Source organism: Juglans microcarpa x Juglans regia, chromosome 3D, assembly GCF_004785595.1.
Source record: "Juglans microcarpa x Juglans regia isolate MS1-56 chromosome 3D, Jm3101_v1.0, whole genome shotgun sequence".
NCBI lineage: Eukaryota > Viridiplantae > Streptophyta > Magnoliopsida > Fagales > Juglandaceae > Juglans > Juglans microcarpa x Juglans regia.
The window spans coordinates 5007281-5019600 of record NC_054598.1 but is presented as its reverse complement, the minus strand read 5'-3'; the positions used below and the strand labels follow the sequence as shown (position 1 = coordinate 5019600).

The window sequence follows — 12320 nt, the reverse complement described above, 5'->3', positions numbered from 1 at the left end:
TAACGAAGGGATGGCATAGCTTATGAGATCGAATTGTATGAAATGGATCATTTACATTTTTAGGTCTATAAGACTGAACAAGCTTTTTTTGAGATTATCAGAGATGTATCTGTAAAAAATTCCTTATTGAAGACAACATTTTCGAGATTAGTGAATACTTTATAGATATAATTATAGGGTTAGTAAGTCTTGCGCATTTTATTTGAACAAAAGTAGATTTGTCATTAAAAAATATAATTTTCATGTGGATCTTAAATTTATCTATTTTTTAAACAGAATGTATGACGTTTGAACACTTTAAAACTATAAATATCATTTATAAAAAGTAAAATAATAAACCTATAACTATTTTTCAACTCTATTTAAAATGAAAGACAATTGTATAGATTTAAAAATTAGTTTTTAATAAAGTGGTACAATTAAGATAGTCAATTTGAAGTCATAGTAAAAGAGTTTATCCTTATCCTTCTAAAAAAAAATCTACACAATCTCGTACTATTCATACAACTTCCCCACACCGTACTTTTTTTAATTTTTATTATTTTTTTATTTTATCAAATATTTAATATACGAATAATAAATAAAATAATTGAATTAGTTTAAAAAGAATAAACTCAAAAAAACTTTTAAAAAATATATTAAAATATTTAAAAAAAATATGATACGTAGAGGTTGGGAGGTTGTGTAGTATTACTAAAAAATATAACACACTGCCATTGTTTTGTTAAGCTCTTTAACGGCGTCGTTTCTCCCTGTTTTTATTACATACGAGCAGGTAGGGTTTAAGCGCCCGTCCTCAGCCCTCCCGATCCGTTCACCTAAACCTCTGAACCAGAAATGGCTACGTTCTGCAGATCAGCTCTAGCGCCTGGTTCCAGGTCCCTTGTCGCTCGTTCCAAAACCCTAACCCAAAAATCCATAAGCCCAAAAGCAATACCCTCGCCCGCGGTTTCTTCATCGACTAGAGCCGTCCCTCGCGCTTCAAGGTTTAAACTTCTCTTTCAGACCCATGCTTATCTCATATTTGTGCTTCGTGTCTGCGTAATATTAACTTCTTATTTTTAAGGATTGTTTCGGTGTTGGGGGGCGTTGAGTCAATGATGCCACTTCACAGCGCCATTGCTTCTGCTCGGCTCAAAGCCATCCTCGCCGTCGATTCCTCCTGCTGGAGTTGTCTCTCTCAAGGTACTTCGTTTTATCTTCATTCATCTCATGTTTCTCTCGAATGTTTAAGGATGGTATGAATTCAGCACTTTACCCTATCAAATACGATGACAACTAGGGTGGTTTATGACTTTTAATATCAAATTCAAAGTGAGTTTGCATTTGAATTTGAATAGTGTATTTATTAGCATAGTAATCTACTCACCGAACTAGATGATGTGGTTCTCGATCTGATTGTAGGATAGTCATGGAGAATCCTTAAAAGTTATTTTTCGTTTGATCTCTTTATGTAGAATCTTATCTTTACAGTCACAGCTGTAATCACTCATTAATATTCACATAAAGGGTTGCTTGGACCAAATAACCGTATAAGCCATGTAGCAGCGAGGATGTCTGCCACTTGATTATTGTAATTATGTGTATTCTGACCTGTTCTCCTACTTCGTGATATAGGGCTTGCAATGCCATTGTGAAGGGCTTGCTGGATATTGTGGGACAATAAATGCTAGGATTTATTTTTAATTCACTCCGTGGAAGGGAAGAAAACCTACGAATGTTTTTTTTTTCAATTTGTATTGTGCAACAGTTGCAAGCTTGTTTAACCAACTTATGAATGCTGAAGTCTTCTTCTTCTTCTTCTTCTTCTTCTTCTTCTTCTTTTATAAATTTCAAGAGAATGGATTATTTGGATATGCTAGTGGTTGGCACTGGTTCAAATGGATCCGAGACTCTTAGTTATAATAATCTTTCCTTTAACCGTTAATGTGGTGTGTTTTGGAGGACTAGTCATTAATTTGCTAAATTTAAACCTGAATGTGTTGGTGTCATGCAAGTCCAACCAATCTATTTTCTTGGAGACTTAAAAAGCACTTATGTTCAGCATTTTACTTTTGCCCAGTTATGATTATGTCTCAGTCTTGTCGTGGAGTAGACTGTTGGAAAGGAATAAGAGATGCTAATAAAAAATACTTCTAAATTTTCAAGCACCAAAACAAGAGTTACTGTTGGTTTTAAACTTAATTAAACTAAATATTTATGTTTTTCACACATTCACTTGATTTTTCTACACCTGGTCCTAAGATTTGGTTACTTGATCCTCTTTGAATGGTCATTCGTAAAATGAATCCCATTAGCCAGGTAGCCAGCAGTGACTGTTTCCTCTTTCTTCGTAAAAGATACATATGGTGACTTGTCTGTCTACTTCATGGAATAGGACCTGTGACACAATGGAGCAAGGACCTGCTCTATCCATGTGGGACAACAATTGCTAGGATATATTTGCATGTCATTCTGTAATGGGAAAAAAACTCAAGTATTGTATTTCTACACAGCCTGCTTGATTTTTTAAGAAATATCAATGTTTTTTTTAATTCAATTTTCAGTGCAGTATGTTGAAGGGGACTAGAATTTTTTTTTAGTGTGGTATATTTGGAGAGAAATGACTGATAGAAATTTTGAGGATCACAAGCGCTCTGGAGGAGCTTAAGGGCATGTTTGGGTAATGAGATGAGATGAGAAATTGTGAGAATTCTGTGAATAGTAGTGAAATTGTTTGTGAATAACAGTAAAATGATTTGAGTTAAGATGTTTTATTGGATTTTAGGAAATGGGAGAGAAAAAGTTGAATAAAAATATTATTTTTTTATAAGTAAAAAAATTAAATAAAAAATACAAATATTATAAAGTTAAAAAATTGTTTGAATATAATTTTTTAATAATATTTTTGTTTTGAAATTTGAAAAAGTTATATTATTTTTTGTATTTTGTTTGGAAGTTTGGAAAATTGTATAGGGTTTTGTGTTTGGATAATGATTAGATGAAAAAATTGAAAAGTTGAAATTGAAAAGTTGTAATGCCCCAAGGGAAGACCCAAATCACATGGCCTATACTCCAAAATAACTAATCAATGATACAATTGGAGCCCTATTGGAACCTTATAAAGAGTAAGAAGTTCTCATTCCCAAACAATGTGAGATCTTATACATCACCTACCCTTATCATTATCATATGGGGTATCACAAGAAGTTTTTTGTATTTGAGTACTGTTTGAGAATAAAATTGTAAGAAGTTTTGAGATGAGATGAGAACATCATCTTTGTTGCCAAACAAGGCGTAAAACTTTTTTTAATAATTTTTTTCTTTGGATAGCTTCTATAGATTTTAATGGGCTGAACTTCCATGATTTTCTCATCTCTTTTTCTATTTCTAATTAGGTGTTCCTCTTCTGTACATTCTGTGTGCCTAGGCTATGCCTTTTGTATTTTTTACTAAAATCTTTGATTACTTATTTTTGTTGGGGGGACTGGCAACATGATCTTTCTATTAAAGATTCTTCCTTGGGTGTTTTTTCGAAAGCCTTTTGATGCAGTCACAATTACTTGGTTTCTGATATTAGTTGCAAGTGAGCATTTTTTCAAAAAAAATTAGAATTTGCTTATGGTGGAAATAGTTAGTGACTGGCAGGTTTGAGACCAGCTCTTGTGTGTTTAGTACGTAACTTAGGATTGTATGTCCATCCTGAACTGCAGTGGTAACTAGGGTCTTCATCCAAGAATAATTAAGATAGGGATGAGAAAGACATAGAGCACTAAAATTTTATGAGATTTGATAGCTTAAATCCTTGTTAAGGAAACCCCTAAAGTTTGTTGCTCTATGCTAATCTAATCACAAGCTAGATGCCCACAAACATGCTACCATTGTTAGAGAGCCACCCGACAACAAGATGATTCTTTTCAGTGCTTGCTTCTTGGAAATTAAGTAAATTATAAAACGGTTTCAGTGATCGATATGTTCTCTAGCCTGATCTAGATTGTCTTTATTACAAAATGACCAGTGGGGGTCTTGGTGTGACAAATGATGGTGGGGATATTGGAATAATAGTGTGTGTAAAGTTTGTATAATGACGCATTTCTTGGGGAATTTGGGTGCTTAAAATTTCACACAATTAGATAAATGACTCTTGTTAAGCCAGAAGAGAAATATCATTAGAAATTGATCAATTCGAACTTTAACTCAAATCATGTCTAAATATGGTGCAAGTTATTTTTAGCCCTCAATCTAGGATATGATTCTGTCTTCTTGTGATTTCCTGTCCAGATTTTGACTGATTAATTTGTTTTCTTCTACGATGCACCTTTTTTCTTGAAAGTGTTTTATATTTCGTGTGTATTCAACAAAGTTTTCACTATATGCATATAAATGATATCACTCATCCACTGATTCTCTTCCATATGTGTTTTTTCCGTTGGCATTTCCTAGAATTTGCAGTTCCTCGGTGACAGACTAAAGGCTTCAGTCTTTCAAACTAAGTGGCCTGCATTTAGGTGGTTTTTATGCTATGTTTGTTGGGTCTACTTTGATTTTCCTTTCCATCTATGGTTTTTGCGGTGGTGTAAGCATCATATGGCCAAGAAAATCGTGTACCATATGTTGACATTTTATTTTTTCTATTTTTTTCTTGATTTAAAATATAAAAAAAAAACCAATTAGACATTTTTAATATATTGGTGTTAACGTATACATTAAGTGTGTGATGAAACTTTTGTTCTGGTTTCCCGTTCCCAGTTCTCCTTAACTTGAGTCTTTATGGTGCTGATGTGCCTTTATGTCGCATTTGAATTCTGTAAGGCCTGACACTGAGCGTAGACCTTGCACCCAAAAATCTTTTTAAAGCTCTTTGACGAGTTTCTTTTCAGTTGGGTCACTCCGAGTCTCCTCGCATGTATCTTTTAAGATGCTTTGCTCTGTGTAGGAAATGAGCATTTAAAACCGCAATTAAGTTCTGAATGTTATGTGGATGACATTAGGTTTTTAGGATTTACAGATGTGTTTTGCCACTCCCATCGAATAGTTTTCTCCTAAGTGTTCTAGTTCCCGACCTTACATGTTTGTGTTCTCTATGAAAGGAACCTGCATAGATTTTCTAACTACTGGATGCTTGCCGAGCATTGAATTATGAAAAATTCTATTCATCATCCTATATAACAAATTACACATAATTTTTTTATTTTTTTATATATTTTTTCTCTGATTAAAAAATAAAATAAAAATAAAAGAATTACTATGGTGTGGGGATGACGAGTAGAAGGGCTTTTGAATCATTGCCAGTCTCCTTTCTCCACTTAAAAGGGTTTCCACTGGGTCCTCTAGAAGTGTATCTCAATGAACAGACTATAGAAAACAAGTGATGCCGTTCATGTTTGTGCCTTTTTTTTTTTATTGCTTCTGGATTGGTGGGGCTATGCGGTGCAGACTGCAGAGGGGAAATTAGACGATTAGTTCAGGGCCTCGGGCAGATTCTGTTTTTGTGTAAACGAGTCTTAAAATTCTTAGCAGTCTTTAATTACTAGACTGGTCAAAATAAGTTGGTCTGTTGGGTGCAAAGGGGCTAAAAAGATAGAAATTTCCTATAGTTAGGCTTTAAAACGAAGTTACGTAGAGCAGGTTGGAGTTCATGCAGGTTCTATCCAATGGGGTCTTTGTAGTCTTGTGTCCGTCAAGTCCATGCGTGTTTCACGTGAAATGCAGCGGCAAAGGATCTACTTCCACGTTTTCCTGCATGAATGGTCGGAAATTGTAGTTAAAGAATTGGAAATTGCTAGGGCAATTGATCAGAAAAAAGTGCACGAGTCGACGGTGCAAATAGCTAATTGAAAAAGGATTTTAAGAAAAGAGAAATTTTATTCATTATCTTATTACTCTTTCATGATTTCTTAATGTGATACCAATTACTTGTTATTTTTTACTTATCTATAATTTTTTTGATTTTTAATCATTTATTATTTTTTACTTATCTACCAATCCTTTGATATTTTATCAGAGAATAATGAAATTATGATTGTTAAAAAGATAATAAATACTATTTTTTTCTAAGAAAGAAGAAAAAATGACTCAATGGCGACTTGATCAAAGTTATTTGAGCACCAACATCATAAGGTTGTAAAATGATAGTTTGTCCCATAGATTTGTCCTCTTATTTTGACTGTTTATGTATTTAATTTTTTTTAATTTTTCTTTTTGCTTAATTGTTAAGAAATTGACTATTAGTATATTGGTGTTTTTTTTTTATTTTTTAAAAAAATATTTAAAGATGTTTAAAAAATATGGAAAATAAAAAAATAAAAAAAATATAATTTACATTAGAGGGCACACCAGCGGTCAAACCAAGGCGGCATGTTAGCAGTGTCCTATAAAGTTTTATTTAAAAGTAAAATATTGAATGGCTTATATATTGTAAAAAAATTTTATAGTCACAAATAAATTTTATAAAAATAAATTTACAAACTAATATAGTTTCATATGAGATGTTATATTTATTTTATAATAAAAATAATTTTATAATTTAAAGTACCACAGCTAGATATGAGAGTTTGTAAATTTATTTTAGTAAGATTTTTTATAGCTTAAGCATTCTCAAGATAGATTTCATATCATCGTAAAACTCACAATAATTTTCCCATAGGAAGTTAGACTAGAATTAGGAAGATTATAATTTATTTTTTTTCATATTGTATATTTCCCCATTTATGATAGTGCAAGAAAAATACAAAAAAAAAAAAAAAAAGGAGAAAAAAGAATCCAATTCATTTAACTAGTTTATTAGCTAATAAACAAATAATTAAACGTGTATTTATCAAATTTGAAAAATATGTGCCAACGCCAATAAAAAAAAGATACAATTAGGTGTTGTTTAGATAGTGAGTTGAGATGAGGTGAGTTGAAATGAGAGTTAAAAGTTAAATAAAATATTGTTAGAAGAGTAATGTTACATGCAATCATAAAATGTATAAGTGTCGTGTAGTCACTTTAAAAAAAAGTAAGGTATACTATTAATTTTTTTTTTATGTGGATCTCATATTTATTCATTTTTTTAAAATGATTGTACGGTATTTACATACTCACGACTGCAACTATCATTTTTCTTCTTGTAAACTCTGATGTAATTATTAAATTAAAAATGCTACTTTGTTTACTTTATTTGTCTTCATATTTTGAGACCTCGTGTATTTTATTTTATTTATTTTAATTTTTGTATTTAATAGTTAATGAAGTGATTATTAATGTATTTATAGTTTTTAAAAAGTTTTTTAAATGATAAAAAAATATAAATTAAAAAAAAAATTTATAATTAACGGTATATTTGAGCGATCTATTATGAGTGGCAGAGTAATACCACTCTTATTAAATTACATAAATCCTAAAGTACATTTTGATTCGCGAATGAAGAGTATCGTAGGTTCGTAAATCCTTAAAAAAGGTTATCGAATAAAAATCCTATATAAACAGCTTACCCATCCTTTTCAAACGTCGGCTTGTGATCCGTGAACCTGCCTCTCTCCCATCTTGGATAAGATCTAATTCAGATGCAGAGGGACCCTAGGCCCTACTACATCTACCATATAATAATTGACACCTTTCAAAAAAACATTAACTTTTTTTTTTTTTTTTGAGGAGTTGCGCGTTGTTCTGAGTTCTCTCTCTCTCTCTCTCTCTCTCTCCGCTTAATTGACTTTGAATTAATTCCAGGCAAACCCAATTTTGCTAGTCAATTCAAAGATTTGGATTTGTCTTCGTTTGGTGATTGTAAAACTTTGCGTGGCCACGATTTTCTGCAGGGGATCAACAGCTTTGTTTTGAGGCTCAAATTCGATTACTGGGGAATATTGAGGCTGCAAAGAGATGATGAAAGATATTTCCGGTAAGTTTTCTCTGGAATTAGATAAATTGCTGTGGTTTTGTACGTTTATATGGTAATTGAGAGAGAGAGAGAGAGAGAGAGAGAGGAGGGGGATGCGTTGTCTGCTTATATGACGTGGGCTATTTGTCGTTAATCGACGGCAATTTTGTTGGAGTCGGTGGGGTATTTTTTTCCGATGTCTGATCATATGTTTAGAAGCACAATTTGTTTTGTTTGATCTTCAATTGAATTGAAAATTTCAGCGACAATTAATTTCATTCCGTAGCATTTGGTTGCTCGGTGGTGATGGTATGTTTATCCGTAGGTGGTTCCTATGATTTTGCTAATGTAACATATTTATTTTCCTTTTCGTTTGCATTTCTGGATTTTCTTTAGTCGACTTTGATGTATTTTTACTTCACCTCAAATCGGCTGTGAATCTGTTTGGAAAGAGACCCATTCTGATTTTGTTCAGTTTTTGCTCCCATTATTTGTTTGGTTTCATGCTTCCTGTTCTTTGGATTTTTCTCTTGTATTCTTCCATCTTCTTATCCCTTCTTTATCTTTCCTTTCTGCTTCTGGTTCCTCTGTTGGCCTCTGTCCTGTTAAATGAATTATGGTTAGTGTCTTCGGAATTCCTACGGAAAGTAATAGTTTTTCATCTAAAGTTCTGTTCCTGTGTTCGTGCCCTCCTTCTTGATGAGTTTCATACTTAATTGAGTTTAGACCTCTCTCTCCGTCGTCGTCTTCTTCTGCTTCTGATAGTTGTGCTGCCTGTCTATTGGGTTTCTGTTATAAATTGAGTGTTATTTTATTCATTTATTTTTCTTCATGTAGACTTTTCTTTTCATATCTGTTCTCTTAAAAATCCACACCCCCAATTCGCTATATCTTACATACTAATTGGGTTTCTGCTTGCTGCGGTTTCTTGGTTTTCCAGAGTCCAAATTATGCCTTGGGTTTTCTTTCCTCGCTCGAGTCTCATTTGTATGAGTTTTCGTAAATCATCAACTCAATAGAAGTGGACGCATTTCTCTGAGGATTAAACGCTTCAGGGCCATGGAGAATTCTTATGAGACGTCTAATGGGAATGGGCTGACTGACAATGGCCACATGGTCATGAGGAACCCTTCTTGTAAACCCTGCGTAAAGGTTTCTCTACCTTGGCTTGATTTGAGAGTTTTTTATGTTCGAGTTAGCAAATGCGAGATTGATGATTCCACTCCTGAGTACCTCACACTAAACCATGTTCCACTCAACCGTGATACTCTTCTTGAAGTCAATGGTGTTAGAACAAGCATATATTCTGATGGGGTGTCAACCCTTCTTAGAAGGGATCGATTGGATAAGAGGTCTGAAGAAGCTACTTTTGTGAGCACTGATAGTATCAGGATGACAGGAAGTGTGAAATTTGAGGTCTTTGATCAAGATCTTCTCTTGTTATCTGGGGTTTTGGAATTGTGTACTAGTAATGGTTTTGTCAGTGAATCAAATCATCAGGGCCAGGAATGGAGCATGAACTGTGAATCTGACGTGACTGGGGGTACTGGTTTCTTTAAGGGAAAACCAGTGTTGGGGCCAGAATTGGCTTCACCAATAATTGAGGTCTACATTGCAGGGTCCTGTTTGGGCACTCCAATTATCTTAACAAAAACTCTGCAACTGGGTCATCGAAAAAAGCATGTGAGGAAGGGCAGGTTGGATTCAATACCCGAGTATGAGGCAGCTGAAGGACAGAAAGATGATCCTTCCAGGCTTGCTTTGCAGGTACCCCTTTGCCAATCTAATTTTGTAAGTTGAAGGTTTTGATGGGATTTGCTTTTTTTGAGTTTTGGTTGTTCTGTTGCATTAGCCCTGCCCATGCTTGATGCTACATTACTAGAATAACTTTTCATCCTGTTTTGTCAATCTTTCATGGGTTTTTTCAATGTAATTTATGCTGGCAAAAACAATCATGCAATTGCCTACTCTTAAGGCCTAGAGGTGTACCTGACATAACTATTTACTTGGAAGGAGTGGATAATTCTTTCTTTATTATTATATATCATATTGAATTCAATCGTGGGTTAGATTTTGAGTGTGCTGTAGATTTAAAGTATCCCTTGTGTTGCTTTATTTCTACCAGCACCTGCTAAAGCTTGCCCACACTTCATTAAAATGTAATAGAGAGAGAGCCTACTGTTACCTACTGATAGAGAGAGAGAGAGAGAGAGAGAGAACCTACTGTGGTAAGGATTCTGATGATGGTAACCCCCCAAAGAAGTTTTATGGAGTCTTACAAACTTCCTCTGATGAACTTAGCTTTTAGTTCATACGACATTATTCATAGTTACAACATATACCTATATGGAACATAAGTCCCACTAACGTTTTCCACCATCTGCTGATCCAGCATCTTGTTGACCTTCTCTGTGCTGAATTGCCTGTGTTGCTGCAATTGTAAATTTCATTTGTATATCAGTTGGTCTTCAAATAGATGGGTTTGGATATATGTTCCTCTTAAACACACGCACTTCTTTGGAGCACCTCATAAAACTAAATGGTTCTTGAGTAGGTACAAAATATTTTAGCCCTATAAGAACTTTATCTTCAAAGTGATAACCTTGTATGCAATTTCTCTGCTTATTTTGATTAGCTGAATTCAACTGCAGGGGCTCTTTAGTGCCTAGTTGGTGCAATAGCCCAAGAGCAATGGTAATTGATATTGTTATTGCACCTAGGATTTGATTGATTTCCGTTCATGTGGTTTTCATGATTCCCGTTAGCATACTGGTAATACTTGTCTTATATGGTTGTTATTTTTTCTTGGGAAACTAAAGAACATTTATTCACCGAGTATGTTTTATATTGAGTTATAGTCTAGATTGCCTCTGGATTTCCTTTCCATAACCTGGCATCATGTTTTCCTTTATTTTTATTTTATTTTTTTGACTTTGCAGGTGTCAGAATTTCCATATGACAAACCAGGAAGCGAAGATGATTACAACAGCCGGTACTCTGGGACAGCATATTTTGAAGGTGAAGATGGAGAGCTTTCATGGTTCAATGCTGGTGTAAGAGTGGGTGTTGGGATTGGCCTTAGCATTTGTCTTGGAGTTGGAATTGGTGTGGGCTTGCTAGCCCGAACCTACCAAGGCACCACCCGCAACTTTCGAAGGCGGCTACCGTAATCCAGACTTTCCCTGTTTTGCAGGCTTCTGACCAAATTCCATCAATTTAAATGATTAACGGTCCCAAGTCAGTTAACTTGGTTGTACTTCTGGCATGTCCTTGTTGTCAGTAAGTTGGCTTGTTCCGCAATCAAGTTCATGCAATGCATGCTTCGACCCACCTTGGTCTCTTCTGGGGCTAAGCCTTTTATCTGATATAAAAGGATCGTTGGTTCCAAATGCACAACCACACAAGAAGGAAATCTCTCAGCATCTCCAACTTGGTGCTGTCTGCAGTGGCTTTCTACATATGTGAGGTTCTGCTGCTTTTGTTTTGTAGAGTGTTGATAGCAGTGAAGTTTTGGTAATGGAACTAAAGATAGAACCCTTCGACGGCTCGCGACTCAACTTGTCTTTGTACTTAATTTTGTTTGTCCGCCTTGCTTGATGACTGTGTTATAGTTATTCTAGTTTCTGTCACAGATACTCGGAAGTAGAGAGAAGGCACTATTTTCGGAGAGGGACGATATCATATGTATGTAACTGCGTGTATATTCAATGAGTTCGATTTAAACAGATCATGATTTCTAATAATTTTCTGATTCGAACATTTTATATAATTTAGAGAGATATAAATACAACATATAGGTCCACACTATTTATTTGTGGACAACATTGATTGTTACAAAGTTTACAAGTTGTATTTATGTCTGTCTTTTCAAATGGTATGGAATCTTAATATGGCGCGGCTATGATAGGAGCATGATGTTAAACAGTAGGCGAAAGAACGAGAGTAGATGGGATTCATGTTGTGTCGTGAATACGTATGGATGTGACGTTAATGTCAGTAGCTTGTCTGATCGTAGTCATTGGATGACAAGACAAGACAATGTGTCGAAACCAAAAATCTTAGCCAAAAAAAATAGAAAAAATATATTTACAATCATTATACGACGAATATATAAGCATTATAAGTTGAAATATATGAATTTTGTTTTTCATTTTCTTACTTAATGTGAAATGTGGCAGAATATATAATTGCGAACTGTGTTTCATTTTCGTCGACAATTACTTGAGCGACTTGTGTTCACTGGACATATGTAAGATTAGCGATACAGTAAACTTCTAAGATAAACGCGAGACTCTCATTCAGTCCGAACCTGACTTTTAAAAGGTTTTTAAATCCTAATAAACCTGATTTGAGACCCTGCACCGCTTTTGAAGGTCGCTGAGCATTATTTCAAATATATATATATATATATATATATATATGTATGTATTTCTTGTAAGTGAAATAGTATGTCTTGAAGTCAGATAATTCGAAAGTTTTC

At 34.2% G+C, this 12320-nt stretch overlaps 2 protein-coding genes across 8 annotated transcripts; both read left to right on the top strand.

Annotated features, from left to right (window-relative positions):
* Positions 1-694: 694 nt before the first annotated feature.
* LOC121256452 (protein NONRESPONDING TO OXYLIPINS 2, mitochondrial) lies at positions 695-4719 on the top strand. 5 transcript variants are annotated; one of them, XM_041157254.1, is made up of 4 exons: positions 695-986; positions 1067-1185; positions 2378-2476; positions 4423-4719. In XM_041157254.1, the coding sequence occupies exons 1-3, from the start codon at positions 838-840 to the stop codon at positions 2458-2460; spliced, it is 351 nt and encodes a 116-aa protein (XP_041013188.1). In that variant the 5' UTR covers positions 695-837; the 3' UTR covers positions 2461-2476; positions 4423-4719. The 5 variants fall into 5 exon arrangements, with proteins under 5 accessions (XP_041013188.1, XP_041013191.1, XP_041013187.1 ...); XM_041157257.1 differs by lacking the exon at positions 2378-2476; XM_041157253.1 differs by lacking the exon at positions 4423-4719 and having other exon boundaries at positions 2378-2539.
* A 2758-nt stretch (positions 4720-7477) lies between these two features.
* On the top strand, positions 7478-11565 carry LOC121255650 (uncharacterized protein At1g01500-like). 3 transcript variants are annotated; one of them, XM_041156080.1, is made up of 3 exons: positions 7478-7861; positions 8781-9607; positions 10780-11565. In XM_041156080.1, the coding sequence occupies exons 2-3, from the start codon at positions 8900-8902 to the stop codon at positions 11008-11010; spliced, it is 939 nt and encodes a 312-aa protein (XP_041012014.1). In that variant the 5' UTR covers positions 7478-7861; positions 8781-8899; the 3' UTR covers positions 11011-11565. The 3 variants fall into 3 exon arrangements, with proteins under 3 accessions (XP_041012014.1, XP_041012012.1, XP_041012013.1); XM_041156078.1 differs by having other exon boundaries at positions 7484-7861; positions 8781-9631; XM_041156079.1 differs by lacking the exon at positions 7478-7861 and adding an exon at positions 7872-8149 and having other exon boundaries at positions 8781-9631.
* Positions 11566-12320: the final 755 nt, after the last annotated feature.